The 22,227-nt window shown below is 41.0% G+C and overlaps 1 protein-coding gene across 6 annotated transcripts in view; it reads right to left on the reverse strand.

Annotated features, from left to right (window-relative positions):
* The window catches only part of LOC111140947 (DEAD-box helicase 46), a 70,788-nt gene extending 50,914 nt beyond the window's left edge, over window positions 1-19,874 (reverse strand). For 4 of the 6 annotated variants that reach the window (XR_002640176.1, XR_002640177.1, XM_022493218.1 and 1 more), the window contains exons 1-6: window positions 19,696-19,874; window positions 16,151-16,339; window positions 13,849-13,992; window positions 7,559-7,655; window positions 4,533-4,698; window positions 732-907 (exon numbers count right to left, since the gene is read on the reverse strand). Coding sequence is in view for 4 of the 6 variants with exons in the window: in XM_022493218.1 (XP_022348926.1) it covers window positions 732-907; window positions 4,533-4,698; window positions 7,559-7,655; window positions 13,849-13,992; window positions 16,151-16,339; window positions 19,696-19,712 (789 nt within the window). In the remaining 2 variants the exon portion in view is untranslated. The remainder of the gene's footprint in view (window positions 1-731; window positions 908-4,532; window positions 4,699-7,558; window positions 7,656-13,848; window positions 13,993-16,150; window positions 16,340-19,695) is intronic. The other 2 variants (XM_022493220.1, XM_022493219.1) reach the window with 1 other exon arrangement.
* Between the last annotated feature and the right edge of the window lie 2,353 nt (window positions 19,875-22,227).

The following is a 22,227-nucleotide window of genomic DNA, read 5'->3' on the forward strand; positions in this document are numbered from 1 at the left end:
GAATGTTTATAGCAGCAATGTCTATAATAGCCAAACTATGGAAAGAACCTAGATGTCCATCAACAGATGAATGGATAAAGAAGATGTGGTATATATACACAATGGAATACTATGCAGCCATCAAAAGAAATGAAATCTTGCCATTTGCGACGACATGGATGGAACTAGAGGGTATCATGCTTAGCAAAATAAGTCAATCGGAGAAAGACAACTATCATATGATCTCCCTGATATGAGGAAGTGGAGATGCAACATGGGGGGTTAAGGGGGTAGGAGAAGAGTAAATGAAACAAGATGGGATTGGGAGGGAGACAAACCATAAGTGACTCTTAATCTCACAAAACAAACTGAGGGTTGCTGGGGGGAGGGGGGTTGGGAGAAGCGGGGAGGGTTATGGACATTGGGGAGGGTATGTGCTATGGGGAGTGCTGTGAAGTGTGTAAACCTGGTGATTCACAGACCTGTAACCCTGGGGATAAAAATATATTATATGTTTATAAAAAATTAAAAAAAAAAAAAAGATGATGGCATAAGAGTGACTTTTCAAAGAATGTTTACAGCTAAAACTCCTGAGCATCTGTGGTACCAAGAAAAAGTACTAGCATTTCTGAGATGGGGGGAAACAACTTTCTAAAGTCAGGCAAGTCAGCAGCAGGTCACCATGATAATAATTCAAATTACCCAATAAAGAATACTGGATAAATCTTCAAAAATAAGAGAAAATGGCTTACCTTTTCATTTCCCCCACCACCTTTCACACTTCTCATATTAAACTTCTTTACTTCCTCTTTTACTTCTTCCATGTAAGCATCTAATGGATCTAACTCCTCACCCTCCATTTCATTTCCTTCCTTTTCAGCCTCTGCAGGATCATCTTCATCATCTAAAATAGAAGAATCAGGGGCGCCTGGGTGGCTCAGTGGGTTAAAGCCTCTGCCTTCTGCTCAGATCATGATCCCAGGGTCCTGGGATCGAACCCCACATCGAGCTCTCCGCTCAGCGGGGAGCCTGTTTCCTCCTCTCTCCCTGCCTGCCTCTCTGCCTACTTGTGATCTCTGTCTGTCAAATAAATAAATAAAATCTTTTAAAAAATAAATAAATAAATAAATAAAATAAAATAGAAGAATCACTTTTCTGTACACAGGTTTCCAAAGGAAGTACTTAATAATCATACCACAGCCCACCATTCCCCATTCCCTCCCTGCCTAAATGCCCTTCCTTCCAATCAGCCCCGGCACACTGCAGTGCAACTATGCACACTTATGAGTTTCTAGATCAAGCATGTTATCAGTTTTAACTAGTAATATTAATATATAAGGTAAACTGAAAAGAGGTAGGACTAAAAATTCCTAATGACAGATAGGTTTCTTTTCTTTCAATTACTTTTTTTTTTTTTTAAAAGTTTTTTTTTTTTTTTTTGACAGAGAGAGATCAAAAAGGGAGAGAGGGAGGCAGAGAGAGAGAGAGAGAGGGAAGCAGGCTCCCCGCTGAGCAGAGAGCCCGATGCGGGACTCGATCCCAGGACCCCGAGACCATGACCCGAGCCGAAGGCAGTGGCTTAACCCACTGAGCCACCCAGGCGCCCCTACTTTTTATTTTTTAAAAGCTCTTATTCATTTCTTTGACAGAAAGAGCACAAGCAGGGGGAGCAGTAGGCAAAAGGAGAAACAGGATTTGGGCAGAGAACCCAATGCAGGGCTCCATTCCAGGACCTTGGGATCATGACCTAAGCCAAAGGCAGATGCTTAACCAACTGAGCCACCCAGGTGTCCCAGAAAAGTTACTTTCAGAGGAAAAACAAGCATTTTAAAATCAAGACAACCTAACTTTTTTCTTCATATAACTAAGACATCATTTCCCCTTAAAGATACAATTCTTTCATCTATTTAAAGCATTCTGTGAGGGGCACTTGGGTGGCTCAGTGGGTTAAAGCCTCTGCCTTCGGCTCAGGTCATGATCCCAGGGTCCTGGGATCAAGCCCCACATTGGGCTCCCTGCTCAGCAGGGAGCCTGCTTCCTCCTCTCTCTCTGCCTGCCTCTCTTATGCCTGCTTGTGATCTATCAAATAAATAAATAAAATCTTTTAAAAAAATTCTTAAGGGGCGCCTAGGTGGCTCAGTGGGTTAAAGCCTCTGCCTTCGGCTCAGGTCATGATCCCAGGGTCCTGGGATTGAGCCCCGCGTCGGGCTCTCTGCTCCGCAGGGAGCCTGCTTCCTCCCCTCTCTCTCTCTGCCTGCCTCTCTGCCTGCTTGTGTTCTCTCTCTCTGTCAAATAAATAAAATCTTCAAAAAAAAAAATTTTTTTTTAAAGTAAAGCATTTTATGAAACTTCCACAAAAAAAAAAAAATCACTGAATTTTCACAAAAAAAACGGAGCAAAAGTACACTTTTTTATAAAATTTCATACTCATCTACTTCACTAAAACATCAAGGTCAAAAACAGATATGGCAGGAAAATATTTCTCTCCTAAGTTATGAAAAATCAGGAGGGACCTGAAAACATCCTCTTAATTTATCTTCATTATTAACATTCTTATTTGTAGTATAATAATTAAAGAGCTATTTACTGACTATGCCCATAAGAACCCAACTCTCCAGTCTAAAGTAAAATCAGTAATCCCTATTGAACACTATACTAGAATTCACATATTAACATAAATATTACAAGAGAGATTTAGTATCTCAATATGAATTCAGCAATTCCACTTCTAGGTATATACCCAAAAGAACCAGAAGAAGAAAGAGATATTTCCCACATTATTCATAGCAGTATTATTCACAACAGCCAAAAGGTGAAAAAATCCACATATCCAACAGACAAATAGATAAACACAATGTAGTATTATAAACAAAATGGACTCCTATTCAGCCATAAAAAAGGAATGAACTTCTGATACAAGCTACAACATGGAAGACCCTTGACGACATTATGCTGAGTGAAATAAGCCCAGATGCAAAAGGACAAAAAGACTGTATGACTGAAATTATATAAGGTACCTGGAATAGGCAAATTGATAGTAGAATTGAGGGAAAGATGGGGAATTTTTACTGGGTACAGGAGGCACCTGGCTAGTTCAGTCACTGAAGCATGACACTCTTGATCTCAGAGCTGTGGCTTCAAATCTTACACTGGGTGTCGCAGTTACTTAAAAGTTTTTAAAAATAAAAAAAAAGAAAGAAATGAAGGAAGAAAGAAGGAAAAAGAAAAGAAAAGAATAGAATAAAAGAAAAGGAAATCTGGGGATGCCTGGGTGGCTGAGTCAGTTAAGTGTCTGCCTTCGGCTCAGGTCATGATCCCAGGGTTCTGGGATCAAGTCCCACACTGGGCTCCTTGCTGGGTGGGGAGCCTGCTTATCCTTCTGCCTGCACCTTCCCCTCCTTGTGCATGCATGCTCTCTGACAAGTAAATAAATAAAATATTAAAAAAAAAAGAAAGAAAGAAAGAAAAAAGAAATCCATACAGGGTACAGACTTTCTGTTTGGAATGATGAAAAAGTTCTAGAAATGGATAGTAGTGTTGGGTGATGAACACCATGAATTTACTTAATGCCACAGACCTGTACACTTAATAATGGTTAAAATTAGGGCCCTGGATAGGTAAGTGGGTTGAGCATCTGACTCCTGGTTACAGGTCAGGTCATGATCTCAGGGTCCTGGGATCAAGCCCTGCATCAGGCTCCTCACTCAGCGGAGAGCCTGCTTGAGGATTCTCTATCCCTCTGCCACTCCCCCTGATCGTTCTCTCTCTCAAATGGATAGATCTTTAAAAAATATTTCAGGGTGCCTGGGTGGCTCTTTTGGTTAAGCAACTAACTCTGGATTTCAGTTCAGATCATGCTTTCGTGGTTGTGGGATCAAGCCCTGAGTCCAGCCTCATGCTGAGTCTGCTTCAGATTTGCTCTCTTTCTCTGCTTCTCCCCCAATTCATGTGCACTCATGCTCTAGCTCTCTCAAATAAATCTTTAAAAGATATATTAAAGGGGTGCCTTTAATATATGAGATTATATCTCATATATAAGATATAAGGGTGGCTCACTGGGTTAAGCCTCTGCCTTTGGCTTGGGTCATGATCTCAGGGTCCTGGGATCTGAGTCCCGCATCAGGCTCTCTGCTCGGCATGGAGCCTGCTTCCCCCTCTCTCTCTGCCTGCCTCTCTGCCTACTTGTGATCTCTCTCTCTCTCTGTCAAATAAATAGATAAAATCTTTAAAAAAAAAAAAAAAGATATATTAAAAAAATGCTTGGGGCACCTGGGTGGCTCAGTTAAGCATCTGTCTACCTTTGGCTCAGGTTAGGATTGAGCCCCACATGGGGCTCCCTGCTCAGTGGGGACTCTGCTTCTCCCTCTCCCTCCGCCCCTCCCCCCTGCTCATGCTCTCTCTAATAAAATCTTAAAAAAAAAAAAAAAAAAAGGTTAAAATGCTGTATTTTCCACAGTAAAAAATGGCCTAAAAATTCCCAGCATGAAATATTACTCGTATTTCTAGAATATGCCACATGAATTATTATATAGACATCTAACAAATGAATATACCATCATCATCTTCTAAGCTCCATTTTTTCCCTTGTTTCATCTCTTCAATTTCTTTTTTCAGTTCCCCTATGTTTTCCATGGCCTTTTTACGTTGCTCTTCTCGCCATTTTTCTACTCTCTCTTTTCGCTTTCTCATTTCTTCTTCCAGCTTATTCTGATCAAAGTTCTTGGGAGGAAATGAGAGATCAGAAAGAAAGATTAACAACTTTATTCCAGCAATATTCTATATAAACTCTCAAATTATATAAAAAGGAAAATGAAAAACAGCTGTATTTACAAACTCAATTTACACCAGATTTAGATCAGTCATCTTTTTTTTTTTTGAGTGTTTATAGCAGCTTTATTTATAATAGCTCCCAAACCGATACAATTGCAGGGACCCATCTTTTAAATATATCTACGAATATACCAGCAAACAATAAAAATCATCTTCAACTAAGAAAGCAGACTTCAAACGTGATTAATCTCATTTTAATTTCAGGCAAGATGCAAACATGAATCCACTTTCTTCCTAAAATGAGAAACTAGATGAATTAATAAGCATAATTCCCCAGTTATTAGTTATTCTCAAGTTTAAATCCTCTACACTCCTCAAAGACTGCTCCATGAAAAAGAAATTTTCTATTACAAATCAGTGAGTAAGGGGGCGCCTGGGTGGCTCAGTGGGTTAAAGCCTCTGCCTCTGGCTCAGGTCGTGATCCCAGGGTCCTGGGATCAACCCCCACATCAGGCTCTCTGCTCAGTGGGGAGCCTGCTTCCCTTCCTCTCTCTCTACCTGCCTCTCTGCCTATTTGTGATCTCTGTCAAATAAATAAATAAAATCTTAAAAAAAAAATTAGTGACTAAGTGAAAGCTATTTATCAACATGATTAAAAAGTTTTGGTCTTTTGGTCTTTAGGTCTAAGTTTCCTAGAAACAGCCATTCCAAAGACTTTATCAAGATGATTAATAATACTTTGAAAAAGAGGGGTGTGTGGTTAGCTCAGTGGGTTAAAGCCTCTGCCTTCACCTCAGGTCGTGATCCCAGGGTCCTGGGATTGAGCCCCACATCGGGCTCTCTGCTTGGCTGGGAGCCTGTTTCCCCCACCCCCACCTGCCTCTCTGCCTACTTGTGATCTCTGTCCATCAGATAAATAAATAAAATCTTTAAATAAATAAATAAATAATACTCTGAAAAGGAGAAAGCAAACCATTTTCATAACCCTAAGCAGGAACTCAATGATTAAACATCGTAAAAATAAAAAACTGACATATGCTGGGGTGTCTGGGTGGGTCAGCCTGTTAAATGTCTGACTTTGACTCAGGTCATGATCTTAGGATAGTGGGATTGAGCTCTGCTGTGGGCTTTCTGATCAGTGGGGAGTCTGCTTGTCCCTCTCCATCTGCCCCTCTCTCAGCTTGTGCTCTGTCTCTCTCACGAATAAATAAAATCTTAAAAAAAAATCTACATATGCTATCATTATAGATATGGAAATACTACATCAAAAAACAGTCAAAGAAAATACCACAAAATTTTAATGGTGACATGAAACCAATATAACACTGGATGTTAAATACCCTGGAATTAAAGTTAAAAACTTAATTAAAGGGGCATGTGGGTGGTTCAGTCATTAAGCATCTGCCTTTGGCTCAGGTCATGATCCCAGGGTCCTGGAATTGAGCCCCACATCAGGCTCCCTCCTCAGCAGGAAGCCTACTTCTCCCTCTCCCGTTCTCCCTGCTTCTGTTCCCTCTCTCGCTGTGTATGTCTCTCTCTAATAAATAAAATCTTAAAAAAAAAAAAATTAAAATTAAAATAAAACTTAGGGCACCTGGCTGGCTCACTCAGAAGAACATGTGACTCTTAATCTTAGGGTCATGAGATGAGTATAGACCCACCCTGGGTGAAGAGATTACTTAAATATATAAACTTTAAGAAAAAAAAAGTATACCACTCTTTTGGAGGGCATTTTGATCCTATTTGTCAAAATGTTAAATACATATACCCACTGACAAAGCCATTTCATTGATACCAATTCACCCTACATTCACAAAAGACATGTGTAAAAGGATTCACACACCACTGTTCACAATGAAGACTGAAAATAACCTAAATATCCATCAAAGGTGATTTCCTTACTTTGTTTCAACAGAACACCATGCAGGCATTAAAAACAATGAGCTATATCTATATATGCAGTTTCAGAAGATCTCCAATATATAACAAATGAAAACAACAAAGCATGCTATTTAAGTTGGATGTTGGGTATACTGCTGTGTATTCTTCTTCAGACCTTATATATTGAAAAAATAGAACACAATTTAAAAATGAACAAAAGCAGGGCACCTGGCTGGCTCAGTCAGTGGAACCTGCAACTCATGATCTGGGGGCTGAGTTTGAACCCCACATCAGAAGTAGAGATTACTTCATAAAAAATAAGTAAATAAATAAAAGAAGGAACAAAAGCAAGGTACAAAATAGCACACATAGCATGATCACCTTTTGTTAAGTAAAAACAGATCATGTATATAGATATGCAATATTTTTGAGAAATAACTCCTCTAATAGGGACAGTTTTTACTTTATCTCTTTTTTGGTTTTTGTTTTTTACATACTATCATTTAAAAATAAAAATAGGGATGCCTGGGCGGCTCAGCTGGTTAAGCATCTGCCTTTAGCTCAGGTCATAATCCCAATGTCATGGGGTCAAATCCGATCAGCCTCCCTGCTCAACAGAGTCTGCTTCTCCCTCTCCCTCTGCTGTTCCCCCTGCTTGTGCTCTCTTACTCTTTCTCAAAAAAAGAAATAAAGTCCTTAAAAATAAATTAATAAAATAAAAATAAAAATATATAGGGGACCTAGCTGGTTCAGTCGGTACAGCATGGGGCCCTTGATCTCAGGGTTGTGAGCTCAAGCCCCATGTTGGATATGGAGCCTACTTAAAAATAAACAAACAAAATTAAATATATAGCAATAAAAATCCCCGACAGTTTGTGATCACAGAAACAAATATTATAATATATAATTATTTAGTTAGTAAACATACGCCAGCATCTTTTTCTTTTTCATCTTCTTTGTCATCTTTGTCTTTTTTCTTCTCTTTAGAACTTTCCCCACTATCTGTTTTCTCTTTGGACCTAGACCTACCAAAAAAGAGAAAAAGAAACATCATTTATTTGTGCTTAGAAACATTCACATCTAAAATACATTTAAAGGGGACGCCTGGGTGGCTCAGTCAGTTAAGTGTCTAACTCTGACTTTGGCTCAGGTTGTGATCTCAGAGTCATCAGGCTCTGTGCTGAGCATGGAGGCTGCTTAAGATTCTTTCCCTCTGTCCCTTCCCACGCACCCACTCACAAGGGCTCGCTCTCTCTCTCAAAAATAAAATAAATAAATAAAATGAAGTAAAATAAGATACATTTAAAGACTTACATTTTACTTTTTGGTTAAGAAATTTCCAAAAGTCAACTTAACTTTTATATTAATAAACACCTTGGAAATATGACAAATATTAAATCCTTTAACATTAATTACAAATATTAAATAGTTGGCAATCTAGCCAAGAAAAAGTAGACATATCATATAAAAATGAAAAAAATTTAAATAGGAGAGGTAAAATTTAACACAGAGAAATTTACCAAAACATTAACATTCTCCAAGATAATTTTTAATTAACTCATTTAAAAATTAATAATGTTTAAGGGGCCTGGGTTGCTCAGTCGGTTAAGCATCTGCCTTTGGCTCAGGTTATGATCACAGCGGCCGGGGATTAAGTCCTACATCTGGCTCCTTGATGAGCACAAAATCTGCTTCTCTCTCTCACTCTCCCTATATACTCTCCCTCTCTCTCTCAAATAAGTAAAATCGTAAAAAAAATTAAAAAATAAAAAATAACATTTAAAACCCCAACAGGCCTTGCATTTCACCCCTAAGTTTGGTATCTTGTAAGTAAAAAAAATTTCTTGGGCCGCCTAGGTGGCTCAGTTGGTTAAGCATCTGCCTTCAGCTCAGGTCATGATATCAGTGTCCTGGGATCGAAGCCCGAATCTTCAGTGGGGAGTCTGCATCTACCTCTCCCTTGTACCCCTCCCCTTGGTCATGATCGTTTGCTCTCTCTCTCTCAACTTGAGTAAATAGCCTTAAAAAAAAAAAATACTTAATTTGAATGCAATCAATTCAGTCTTCTTTTTCCCCTTTTTAAAGAAACTGGTGCTTTTTAAACCTTCCAGATTTGATGAAGATATCCACAGGTCAAGAATATATTCTCTAGGGGCACTTGGGTGGCTCAGTGGGTTAAAGCCTCTGCCTTCGGCTCAAGTCATGATCTCAGGGTCCTGGGATCGAGCCCCGCATCGGGCTCTCTGCTCAGTGGGGAGCCTGCTTCCTCCTCTCTCTCTCTGCCTGCCTCTCTGCCTACTTGTGATCTGTCTGTCAAATAAATAAATAAAAATCTTTAAAAAAAAAAAAAAGAATATATTCTCTAGTATAAACTTCTAAAAAGTTTACAATTATGCCATCGATTTGGTCTTTTATCTGCTTTTATGTACAGAATGATGTAGGTCATCCTATTTCATTATATGGTAGCAAATGACACTAGTAGTAGCACTTATCATTATTATTTTTTTGGTGTAGGCTCCACACTAAGCTTGAACTCACAATCCTGAGATCAAGACCTGAGCTGATCAAGAGTCTGATGTTTTGGGGCGCCTGGGTGGCTCAGTGGGTTAAGCCTCTGCCTTTGGCTCAGGTCATGATCTCGGGGTTCTGGGATCGAGCTCTGCATCAGGCTCTCTGCTCAGCAGGTAGCCTGCTTCCCCTTCTCCCTCTGCCTGCCTTTCTGCCTACTTGTGCTCTCTCTGTCAAATAAATAAAATCTTTTAAAAAAAAAAGTGTCTGATGTCCAACTGACAGCCACCCAGGCATTCCCACCACCCCAAGTACTACTTACTGAAAGAACTTTTCCCCACTAATTACACTGTCACCACTGTCATTTGTTAAGTGACCACATACATGGGATCTTCTTCTGGGCTCTTTACGTGGTTCCACTGATCTATTTGTCTCTACACCAAAACCACACTTAATTTGGACAACTTCATGACAAGTTTCAGTATCTGGTAAAGCAAGCCCTCCTGTCTTGTTCTTCAAGACAGTTTATGCCCTTGCATTTCTAATTTTACAATCAGTTTGTGAAATAATTTTCTATATGCTAGGCATTTTTAACATGAATATGTTTTGACGCTAATAAAATGCTTTTCTCTAAATCTACTTAGATAACCATGACTTTTCTTCTTGAATCTTATTAATATAAAGAATTAAACTGACTGATTTTACTCTCTTCATTTTTTTTTTTTAAAGATTTTGTTTATTTATTTGCAAGAGACAGAGGATGAAAGAGGGGAGGGTTAGAGAGAGAAGCAGACTCCCCGCTGAGCAGGGAGCCCCATGCAGGACTCAATCCTGGGACTCCAGGATCATGACCTGAGGTGAAGGCAGTCACTTAACCAACTGAGCCACCCAGACACCCTCTCTCCTTTTTTTAGAAGATTTTATTTATTCATTTGAGAGACAGCACAAGTAGGGGGAGGAGCAGAGGGAGAAAGAAGCAAATCCCCTTGCTAAGCAGGGAGCCTGCCAAGGGGCTCAAATCCCAGGGCCCTAGGATCATGACTTGAGCTAAAGGTAGACACTCAATTGACTGAGCCACCCAGGCGCCCCTATACTGACTGATTTTATTATGTTAAACCAACCTTCCATTCCTGAATAAATCCACATAGTTCATAATTATTTTCTTTACATATTTTTTGATTCAGTATAATAGTCTATATATTTAGATTAAATAAAGCCTATAGTTATCTTTTCTCATACTGTCCTTCTCAGGTTTTAATATCTATGTTCTTCTCAATACATAACATGAATTAAGAAATGTTTTTTCAGGGACGCCTGGGTGGCTCAGTTGGTTGAGCGGCTGCCTTCGGCTTGGGTCATGATCCCAGCGACCTGGGATCGACTCCCACATCGGGCTCCTTGCTCAGCAGGGAGCCTGCTTTGTCCTCTGCCTCTGCCTGCCACTCTGTCTGCCTGTGCTCGCTCTCTCTCTCTCTCTAATAAATAAATAAAATCTTTAAAAAAAAAAAAAGAAAAAGAAATTTTTTCATTAAGTCTCTGTTCATCAAAAGTATCATAACAGAGTAAAAAGACAAGCCACAGAGTAAAAGAATATATGTGCCATTCATATAAATGACAATCAACAACCAGCAAGCGTATTTAAAAACAACAAAACCTCCTACAAGTCAATTTTTTTTTTCTTAAAGATTTTATTTATTTATTTGACAGACAGAGATCACAGGCAGGCAGAGAGAGAGGAGGAAGCAGGCTCCCTGCTGAGCAGACAGCCCGATGTGGGGCTTGATCCCAGGACCCTGGGATCATGACCTGAGCTGAAGGCAGAGGCCTTAACCCACTGAGCCACCCAGGTGCCCCCTACAAGTCAATTTTTAAGGAAACAACTCAACAGGAAAATAAGCAAGAGATTTTAACATATTTCAGAAAAGAAGAAATCCAAATGACCAAAGAACATATGAAGTTCAACCTCATTGGTCATCAGAGAAATACAAGTTAAAGCCACAACAATACTGGTATGTCTAACCAATTAACAAAAATTAATAGGACTGACTACCAAATACTGGGGAGAGTATGGAGCAACACAATGATACTGGTCATCGGAATACAATCAGTATACCTCCTCTGGAAAGCATTTGGGATTATTCAATAAAAATGAAGCTACAGGGGCGCCTGGGTGGCTCAGTGGGTTAAGCCTCTGCCTTCGGCTCAGGTCATGATCTCGGGGTCCTGGGATCGAGCCCCGCATCGGGCTCTCTGCTCGGCGGGGAGCCTGCTTCCTCCTCTCTCTCTGCCTGCCTCTCTGCCTACTTGTGATCTCTCTGTCAAATAAATAAATAAAAATCTTTATAATAAAAAAAAAAAAATGAAGCTACACTGGGTGGCTGGGTTGCTCAGTCAGTTGACTGCGCGACTCTTGACTTCAGCTCAGGTCAAGATCTCAGGCTTGTGATCACGCCATGCTGGGCTCCACACTCACCAAGGTGACTACTGCAGATTCTCTCTCTCTCTCTGCCCTCCCCCTGCTCGCATGCCTTGCACTCCCTCTCTACCTCAAATAAATCTTTAAAAAAAACAATAAAGCCATGTTTATTCTATAACCATATAATTTCACTCCTAGATACACACCCTAGGGAAACTCAAGCACATGTATACCAAGACACATATATAAAAATACTCAAAATACCCTAAAAGTCAAAAGAACCCAAATCCTCACCTCAGTAGAACGGATAAATAGCTGTATACTTATACCACCGAATAGTACTCAGGAGTGAAAATGAACTACTGTTATAAGCAACATGGATGACTCTCAAACAATGATCAACAAAGATACAAAAGAATATGGAACTCATTCAAGTAAAGTTAAAAAACATGTAAACCTTAACTATTCTTTTTCCAGATGTGAACACAAGTGTAAAACTCTTAAGAAAGACAAAGAAATTACAAGTACAAACGTCAGGAGTGGTTTTATCTAGGGTAGTAGAGAGCTGGAATTATAGAAAGGACATGGAGGGTTTCTGGAGATACTGATATGTTTTATTTCTTTTCTTTTCTTTTTTTTTAGGTTTTATTTATTTATTTGTCAGAGAGAGAGCACAAGCAGGAGCAGCAGCAGGCAGAGCAGGCAAAGGGAGAAGCAGGCTCCCAAAGGAGCCTGAGGCTGAACTTGATCCCAGGACCCTGGAATCATGACCTGAGCCAAAGGCAGACGCTTAACTAACTAAGCCACCCAGGCATCCTAACATGTTGTATTTCTTTTCTTTTCTTTTTTTTTTTTTTAAAGATTTTATTTATTTATTTGACAGACAGAGATCACAAGTAGGCAGAGAGGCAGGCAGAGAGAAAGGGGGAAACAGGCTCCCTGCTGAGCAGAGAGCCCCATGCGGGGCTTGATCCCAAGACTCTGGGATCATGACCTGAGCCGAAGGCAGAGGCTTTAACCCACTGAGCCACCCAGGCGCCCCACATGTTGTATTTCTTATCCTTGGTGGTGGTTACATGGATATTGCTTTATAATTATTTAATAAACTGCATGTTTACATTTCATTCACTTTTCCGAATTTATATTTTACTTTTAACTCAAAATAATCCCACTGGGCATTATTACACCAAACTTGGTAAAAGAAAAGTAAAATTTATAAATTTTTTTTTTTAAGATTTTATTTATTTATTTGACAGATAGAGATCACAAGTAGGCAGAGAGGCAGGCAGAGAGAGAGGAGGAGGCAGGCTCCCCGCCGAGCAGAGAGCCCGACACGGGGCTCGATCCCAGGACACTGGGACCATGACCTGAGCCGAAGGCAGAGGCTTTAACCCACTGAGCCACCCAGGCGCCCCAAAAGTAAAATTTATAAAATAAAATTAATGACATGAGGAAAACACTCATGAATAATATGAATAATATACAGAACACAAATACAAATTCATATATCAACTATGTCACCACTTCAGAAACAGCCAAAGAATAAATCATTGAAAAGAGAAATATAAAGAGTAAACATGTTATGTCTAATAGATATACCTTGAAATTGAAGGGTACTGGCATCCTAAGGAAACATGTACATTTAACTTAACACAAGCAAAGTTCATACCTATCCTGAAGAGCAATTCAGCAATTCACATCATGAGTTAAAAAGTTATCTGCCAACCAGTGTCAGAAATGCTAAGAACATCATTTCAAAGGAAAAACAGAGTTCCCAAAAAGATCTTCATACAATATATTCCTGACCATTAACAATAGGTATCAAATAAGAGAACAGTGTATTATGAATGTTAAAACTAACTGAATTTACTATTTCCAACTGAATTACAAGCCTCATAAACTATTAAAATTTTTAAAAAATTTTAAAAATAAAAATAAATAAAATAGGGATGACTAGGTGGCTCAGTCCGTTAAGCCGCTGCCTTCAGCTCAGGTCATGATCCCAGGGTCCTGGGATCAAGTCCCGCATCGGGCTCCTTGCTCGGCAGTGAGCCTGCCTCTCTCTCTGCCTCTGCCTGCCACTCTACCTGCTCGTGCACTCTCTCGCTCTCTCTCTCTGACAAATAAGTAAATAAAAAAAAAATCTTTAAATAAATAAATTAAATTAAATTCAACCAACCAGTTGATGGTAGAGCTAGTCAGTAATTATTTATAAAGATTTCTTTAAAAAAAGGAAGGAAAAGGGAAGAGTCAGTTCCCAAACTGCATGAGATACAGTCCAATGATAACATTACCTATTCTCAGCTTTCTTGCTTTTATTGCCAGGACTGGAGGATCTGGATCGCCGGCCTCGGCTTCTACTCCTCGAGCGTCTCCTGTCTCGACTTCGAGATCTTCTTCGCTCTCGACTTCTCTCTCTCTCTCTACTTCTGGAACGCCTGAAAGGAAGACACTTTTCATTCATTCTATGACCAAGTTAGTATTACTTTAGATAATGGTTCTGTACTGTGTTGAAAGAAGCTTCTTAACCATTACCATTATTATTTTTTTTTAAAGAGTTTATTTATTTATTTGACAGAGATCACAAGCAGGCAGAGAGGCAGGCAGAGAGAGAGGAAGGGAAGCAGGCTCCCCGCCGAGCAGAAAGCCAACGCGGGGCTCGATCCCAGGACCCCGAGACCATGACCCGAGCCGAAGGCAAAGGCTTTAACCCACTGAGCCACCCAGGCGCCCCAACCATTACCATTACTAAAAGCTGAGATTTCAATTAATCATCAAATCAGATAAAAAAGGAACAAGTAAAGTCAATTCTTAGAAGTGGTTAATAAAAAAGTGAGGATACTAATTCCAAAATGATATTTGTTGGAAAAAAACAGCAAATCTGTGATAATAAATGTCTTTGTGAAATCTACGGTCTACAGTAGAAAAATCTAAATTTCAAAGCCAAAACTTAAGTATAAGGATGGGTACAATGGGGCTACGGAAGAACACAGATATGAAGACCAGGAGATAATTTCCATTCTAGAGCTGACGGTGACATGACATAGGGCAGATCAACTCTCTGCGTCACAGTTTCCTCATCTATATAATATGGAGACTCCACTTAGATAATCTCAAAATCCTTCTTGCTCTAAAACCTTGTGATTCTACTTTCACTCCTAAAAGTCAAAGACCAAATCTTAAAAAAAACAATTTCACTTAACACATACGTGAATGGGGGCGCCTGGGTGGCTCAGTGGGTTAAGCCTCTGCCTACGGCTCGGGTCATGATCGCGGGGTCCTGGGATCGAGCCCCACTGATCGAGCTCAGTGGGGAGTCTGCTCCCCCCATCTCTCTTGCCTGCCTCTCTGCCTACTTGTGATCTCTGTCTGTCAAATAAATAAATAAAATCTTTAAAAAAAAAAATACATGCTTGAATGAATTATATGAAACTGTTCCTGGGACCACATAATATGAAACTAAGTCAGCACTATCCACATTTTCATAGATTCTCCCTGAGCACCGTAATACTTCTGCAATTTCTTCTTCCAATGTTTGCAAAAGAGTTTTTTCTGTGATCAGTTCACAGCACCTGTACAGCCTTGTCTTCTTCCCTATTATAATAAGAAACTTATCAAATAACTTTTTGGTGTGGGGAAGATTATTTTTATTTACAATGTTTTCCACCTCTACAAAGGTTACATACAGCTGCTTGACTGGTGCCAAGCAAATGTAAGAAAGTAAAAGTAAAATAAAAATTAGGAGGTCCTTTTATTCAAAATAGTTTTTTTTTACAGAGTGTCAAACAGGGACACTTGACTAGCTCAGCTGGTAGAGTATGCAACTCTTGATCTTGAAGTTGTAAGTTCAAGCCCCAAGCTGCGTGTGAGCTTAATTAAAAATAAAATGTTTAAAATAAATAAATAAATAAATAGAATCTTCTTTAGAAATTAAAAAAAGGGGGAGTTGAGAGGGTCCCTGATTTGCTCATCAGTAGGGCACGCAACTCTTGATCTCAGGGTTTTAAGTTTGAGCCCCACATTGGGTAGAGAGATTACTTAAAAATAAAAAGCTTTAGGGGCGCCTGGGTGGCTCAGTGGGTTAAAGCCTCTGCCTTCGGCTTAGGTCATGACCCCGGGGTTCTAGGATCGAGCCCCGCATCGGGCTCTCTGCTCAGCAGGGAGCCTGCTTCCTCCTTTCTCTCTGCCTGCCTCTTTGCCTACTTGTGATCTGTCTGTCAAACAAATAAATAAAATCTATAAAAAAATAAATAAATAAAAAGCTTTAAAAAATACTTTTTTTTTTTAAGTGTCAAACACCAAGCAGGGCTTGCAGATGGCTCTGCCCTTTTCCTTCTCCTGCTGGCTTTAGTGGCTGGTCTGAACATAGTTGTCAGCTCTCTTGGGACAGAATTAGAACAGAACAATCTTGATGACATATTACCTTTGCGACTCTTTGCTCCAGGCAAAGCACCTCTGGACCTGATCAAATGAGCTGGGGTCAAAGCAGAGTGCCCACCAAAGGCCATTAAATTCCAGTCCAAGTCCTACTTTTGAACAAGCCCAATTTAGCTGAGAAGGCCCAATTTATCATGAGTATTTAGGAGACCGTCTTACCTCAGGCGCTTCCGGTCTCTTGACCGAGATCTTCTTTTATCTCTGCTTCGAGACCTCTCTCTCCTCCTATCTCTATCTCTGCTTCTAGAACGTCTATCATCTCCACGTTTACTTCTTTTGTCTGAGGGTGAGCGACTTCTAGAACGACTTCCAGAGCGCCCCCTTGACGCTGATCGCTTCCGATAGTGGCTAGAAGGTTAAGTTCAAGATTAAGTTTAGCAAACACAGGTAGCTTCTATTATATTTTAATTAATCACATTTTCCTAAAAGATCTCAGCAAATTAAACACTGAAAGGCCTTTTTGTTCATCAACTCTTAAAATTAGGGGGAAGTAATGACCCCTGCAGCTACAGTCCACATAGACAGGGAAAAACTATCTTGAAACGGAAGGAAGGACAGTAAAAAGAACGAACCAAACTTGCCTCAAGTTAACTTGCATTCTGGTAAAGGAAGAAATGACCGACAAGTAAAGAAATAAATACACAATATATCACGTGGTACTATGGAGAGAAACTCATTAGAGTAAATGAAAGAGAAAGGGTGGCAGGTAGGAGGTTTGCTATTTTAAACTAGGTAAACTAATAAACAAACACTTCAGAGGTCTGAAGAAAATCAAAGTAACCATGTAGATACAAGGGGGAGAAACTTTACAGGCAACAGGCACCACAAGTGCAAAGTTGCTGAGGAAGAAGCTTGACTGGTGTGTCTAAGGAACAGCTAGGAAGGCAGATGCGGCTAGGTCTGAATGACCAAGTACCATGAGATGAGATCAGCAATACAGTAAGGCAGGAAAACATGGAGAGCTCTGTAGAGCCTTACAGGCCATTCTAAGGACTTTTTCTTTCACTCTGAGTAAGTTGAGAAGTTACTGGAAGATTCTAAGTAGAGGAGTAGTGTTACCCCACTAATATTTTTATTTATTTTTTACTTTTTTTTTTCCTCACTAGTATTTTTAAAGCATTAGTCTGGCTGCTGAGGGGAGAACAAACTGAAGGAAGGCAAATGCAGAAGCAGGGAAAAGAGGTAGAATGCTATAGCAATCATCCAAGTAAGAGAGTGGTGGATGGGATGAGAATATCAAGTTTAGAGTTTCTAGGAAGTGTCAAAATCTAGGTATTTTGAAACCAGAAAGGACTGATTTAAGGATTAACTCAATGCCAAGTGTGACAGCAAGGCAGAAGCCATGGGTGTCTCTGAGATACATGGCTGGACCTAGTAGAAAGATGAAGTTGCTATTTACTAAGATGGGAAGCCTGAGGGAGAATCATATGTGGGGAGGTGGGCAATCAGGATATTAGGCATTCACATGGAGATGTATGTAGGTAGTTGAAATGTCAGTCTAGAATTCATGAAGGGCTCCACAGTCATCAGTGTACAAAGGCTACTTAAAGCAATAAACATGGATAAGATGGCTAGGGAATGAGTGCCCCTCATTATCCAAGCACCTGAAACTCAATGTGTAGAAACCCAAACTCATTACCTTTGCCTCCCCAAACCATTCATTACCACAACTTCCAGTCAGTAGTCTCAAAATACGTTATCTTCAATACTTCTCTCTTTCTACACAACCAGTAAAACACCAAGTATCACCAATTCCATCTCTGTAATTCTCTTCGTATTATATCAGCACCTCAGAGTTCCCACTGTCACTACTCCACATCAGAGCTATCTAGTTAGGGCATTTTAGAAGACTCCTGGTCTTCTTGTTTCTATTCCCTGTTCCCTGAAATCTGTTTCACTCGTTGCTTCAGTGGTAATCTTCGTAAAGCAGAGTTCTGACCATATTATACAAACATACCCAAACATTTCTTAGGCAAAATCTTCAAAGGCTCTCAAATTCTTAGTTTCAAGATTTTATCTATTTTATTTATTTATTTATTTGAGAGAGAGAAAGTACCAACAGGGGGAACAGCAGAGGGAGATGGAGAAGCAGGCTCCCCACTGAACAGAGAACCTGATGCAGGGCTCAGTCCCAGGACGCTAGGATCATGACCTGAGTCGAAAACAGACGCTTAACAGCTTGAGCCACTGAAGGGCCCCTCAAATTCTTTAAATCTACAATCCAGCAACATTCTGGACCCAACTCCCTTTTAGAACCTACCTCCTACCACTTATCTTCAACCCTTCATGACACCTACATATGTAGGCAAACTGGGCTCTTTATTTATTTCTCGAACACCTTGCTCCATCCCATTTCTGAGCCTTCCATAAGTTCCTGAACCAATCTAGAGCACAAGCCAAGCACAAGCCATGCAGGGAGGGGAAAAGGCTAAAGAGCCGGAAGAAGCTTCCTTGTGAAGGGTCCTGAAGGATGTGCTAAAAAGTCTGACTTTATCTATGGAAGCAGTAAGAACCAACAGGGATGAAAAGAGAGGAATGACATAATCTTTACTTCAGAAGTGTCACTGTGGCTGCAGTGTGAGGAACCTATTAGGAGTGCAAAGATCACAGGAAGATAATCAATTTGAGGCAAGTGTAGCAGTCTGAACACTAAATGATTAGGGCCTGGATTAAGTCAGAGAGCAGAAATGGAGACGGGGTGTAGAATCTTACTGGGTTTAGACAGTACGAGAGAAAAATTAATCAAATAATCTATCACTTCCAGGTTTCTGTTCTGGGTAGCCAGATGAATAGCAATTTAAAAGACCTGCACAAGAATTCTCTGTAAATATACAACCATTCTTTATCTTTATCCATGTGATGGTACTCAGTTTATGGATTTGCTAAATTTCATCTAGTTCTACCCTTAAGCTTTGTCCATTTCCCTAAACATTAACTGTATCTCAATAAACTACTATTACTTATTATTTATAACCCAGATAAAAAGATCTTTCACTCACTGCTAAATACAAAGCAAATATTCATCTTTAAGATAATAACCTCAAAGTCCCAAACCCTGTTTAACAATCTAAAGTTTTGAAGAGGTATCAGAATTCTAATAAGACTTCCCAATCCAGGTGTTAAAAGGACAAAAAATACCTAACAAAGAAATATGATATCTACCTGAGAAATAAATCTCCATGCAACAAGTATTTATTGCAGCCCACTAAAAGCCTAGTCACGTTCAATGTTGTAGATGATGTAAAAATATTTAGCCTCCAGCTCCTTTCAACTGATTTGGGAAAATACAAGACACGCATAAGGTACTAAAATAGACAGCAACAAGCGCCAGGGAAAGGTGGCAAACGCGAACTGGTAAGAAATTCAACGGGGATCACTAGTGACTGAGGGATCACGGAGGGCTTCGTGGAAATGGCGGGATGTGGTGCCCAATCACTGACCTCCTGGAGCGGTGGTCCCGCTCCAGGGGCTGCAACGGGCGACCGCAGTGCAGGGAACCCTGCGAGTGTCACCGGCCTAAGTACAGTCACTCCCTCGGCCGAGGTCTCCCTGCCCCCCCCCCGGGTGGCCGCGGGGAGCGCTGGCCGCACGTGGGGCCGCACCGGTTCAGGCCTGGACCCGCTGCCACCTCAACTCCCGCCTCTTTCCCCCAGTCCCAGGAAGCCGCCCGCCCGCCCGCTCGCCCGCTAGGCGCGCCACCTCACCGAGACTCCCGGCCCATGCTGCCGGTCGCGGGAAAAGCAGCGCCCTTCGGGACAACGCGCAGAAGAACCGCACAAAGGAGGAGGTCACGCCGCCCTCAGCTAGCCGGGCGAAGAGCAGCACTACAGGGTAGCAGCAGCAGCTACAGCGGCCGCGGCCGACGAAAAGCGGCCAACGAAAACCGGACGTGCTGGCGCCCGCGGCAAAGAGGAGAAAGCGGGCGGAAGCTGCTCTCCCCATAGCGCTCCCTCTCGGCTGGAGGCCGCACAGCGCCTGCCGCGCCGGAAGACGCGACCTGGGCGGGGTTTTCCCTGCGGTGCGTTGAAAGTCTGCGTTTTAGTGCAGTGGAGAAAGGCGCCTTGCCTTTGCGGGCCCTAAGAATGTCTTTCTTGGGCGGCTGGGGGGCTCGGTTGGTTAAGCGTCTGCCTTCAGCTCAGGTCATGATCCCAGGGTCCTGGAATCAAGCCCCGCAGGGAGCTTGCTTCTCCCTCTCCCAACCTCCTGCATATGTGTTCCCTCTCACTGTGTCTCTGTCAAATAAATAAAATACTTTTTAAAAATTATTAAAAAAAAAAAAAAAGGTCTTTCCTGCAAGGGACATTGAGGCACCATATGCATTCCCACCCCTTAACCTGAGCTGAGTGATGCTACCAACATCTCCATTCACTCTCATTCATTTATATATATGTTACATGTGTGGGGCATGTCTTACATCCCAGGAGCTTACAAGTTAGTGGGGGATATAGACATAAGTAAAAACACAAGCAAATGTAATACAAAAGAGATTACAGCATAGGAGAGGAGTTCAGAAAGGTTCCCTGAGCATGTGATCTTTGAGGTGAGATGTGAAGACTGAGTAGGAGTTAAGTGGGTGGAGAAAAGGAAAAGCTAAAAATATATTCCTAAGATTATAGTGTTGCTCAACATGGCCTGAGCTTGGACACTGTTTTAAAAAAAAAAAAAAAAAAAAAAAAGCATGATAGGAGGGTGCCTGGGTGGCTCAGTCAGTTAAGTGTCTGCCTTTGGCTCAGATCATGATCCGAGGATCCTAGGATTGAATCCAACCCAGGTCTGGCTCTCCCCTCAGTTGGAAGTCAATTTCTCCTTCTGACCCTCCTCCCTCTTACTGTCTCTCTCTCTCTCTCTCTCAAATAAAGGTTTTGTTTTTGTTTTTAAGATTTTATGTGTTTATCTGTGGGAGAGTGAGAAGGAGAGGGAGGAGGGTTAGAGGAGCAGCAGACACCCAGCTGAGCAGGGAACCCCATGTGGGACTGGATCCCAGGACTCAAGGATCATGAACCCAGTGAAGGCAGTCACTTAGCCAACTAGCCACCCAGGGCCCAATAAATAAAGTCTTAAAAAAAAATTAAAAATACATGATGGGGTGCCTAGGTGGCTCAGATGGTTAAGCATCTGCCTCAGGCTCAGGTCAAGATCCCAGGGTCCTGGAATCCAGTCCCACATCAGGCTCCCTGCTCAGCTGGGAGCCTGCTTCTCCCTCTCCCACTCCCCCTGCTTGTGCCTTCTCTGCCAAATAAATAAAATATCTCTCTCTCTCTCTCACTATACATACATACATACACACACACACACACACGTACATGATGTGATTATCTGGCTGGCTCAGTCTATAGAACATGCAGTTCTTGATCTCAGGGTTGTGAGTTCAAGTCCCAGGTCAGGTGTAGAGATTACCTAAAAATGAAATCTTAAAAAATATACATACATGGATCCATGCGTTTTATACAGATATTCTGATTTACTTGGTCTGGAGTGCTTCCTGTGCACTGGGAATTTTTAAGCTTCTTGGGCAATTTTGAAATTATACTTAAGGTTGAGAATGACTCACCTAGAAGAACACACTGAATTGTTAAGTATTGTTTTTAACACAAAGCTATAATGTAGTGAAGACAGAAGCTCTCATAGTTAACATTCCTCTGTACTATTTTACATTCTTCTACCTAAGAAAGAAAAGTTCCAGATTGTGATTGTGGCGGTTGATGCATGTATATACACATTTTGGATGTACACATTTGTCAAAACTCAATAAACTGTAAACTTTAGATTGGCACATTTTACTGCATATAAATTTGACCTCAAAACACTTGATTAAAAGAAGAAGAAACCTAGTTACAACTCCATGACAAACTTCTGCTCTTCCTCTGTGCCTTCCTGCCCATTAATGATAGCAGTACAGTCCATCCCCAGGGTAAAAGAGGCCTGGGCTGATACCTGACAGAATGGACAGGAAGTATCAGAGTCATTCTACATCGCTTCTATGTGGACTAAGGATTAAGGATTAATCAAATAGTTTATATACAAAAATCTTTAAGGAAATTTAATATTAAGCAATATGATGCTTAATGTTTTATAACCTTCCAAATATGATAGTGTTACCAAGTTGTTTAAAAGGGTATTTATGAGGGACGCCTGGGTGGCTCAGTTGGTTAAGCAGCTGCCTTTAGCTCAGGTCATGATCCCAGCGTCTTGGAATCGAGTCCCACATCGGGCTCCTTGCTCGGCAGGGAGCCTGC

This window comes from Enhydra lutris, unplaced genomic scaffold, assembly GCF_002288905.1.
Source record: "Enhydra lutris kenyoni isolate GAN:26980312 unplaced genomic scaffold, ASM228890v2 scaffoldscaffold5, whole genome shotgun sequence".
In the NCBI taxonomy this organism is placed as follows: domain Eukaryota; kingdom Metazoa; phylum Chordata; class Mammalia; order Carnivora; family Mustelidae; genus Enhydra; species Enhydra lutris.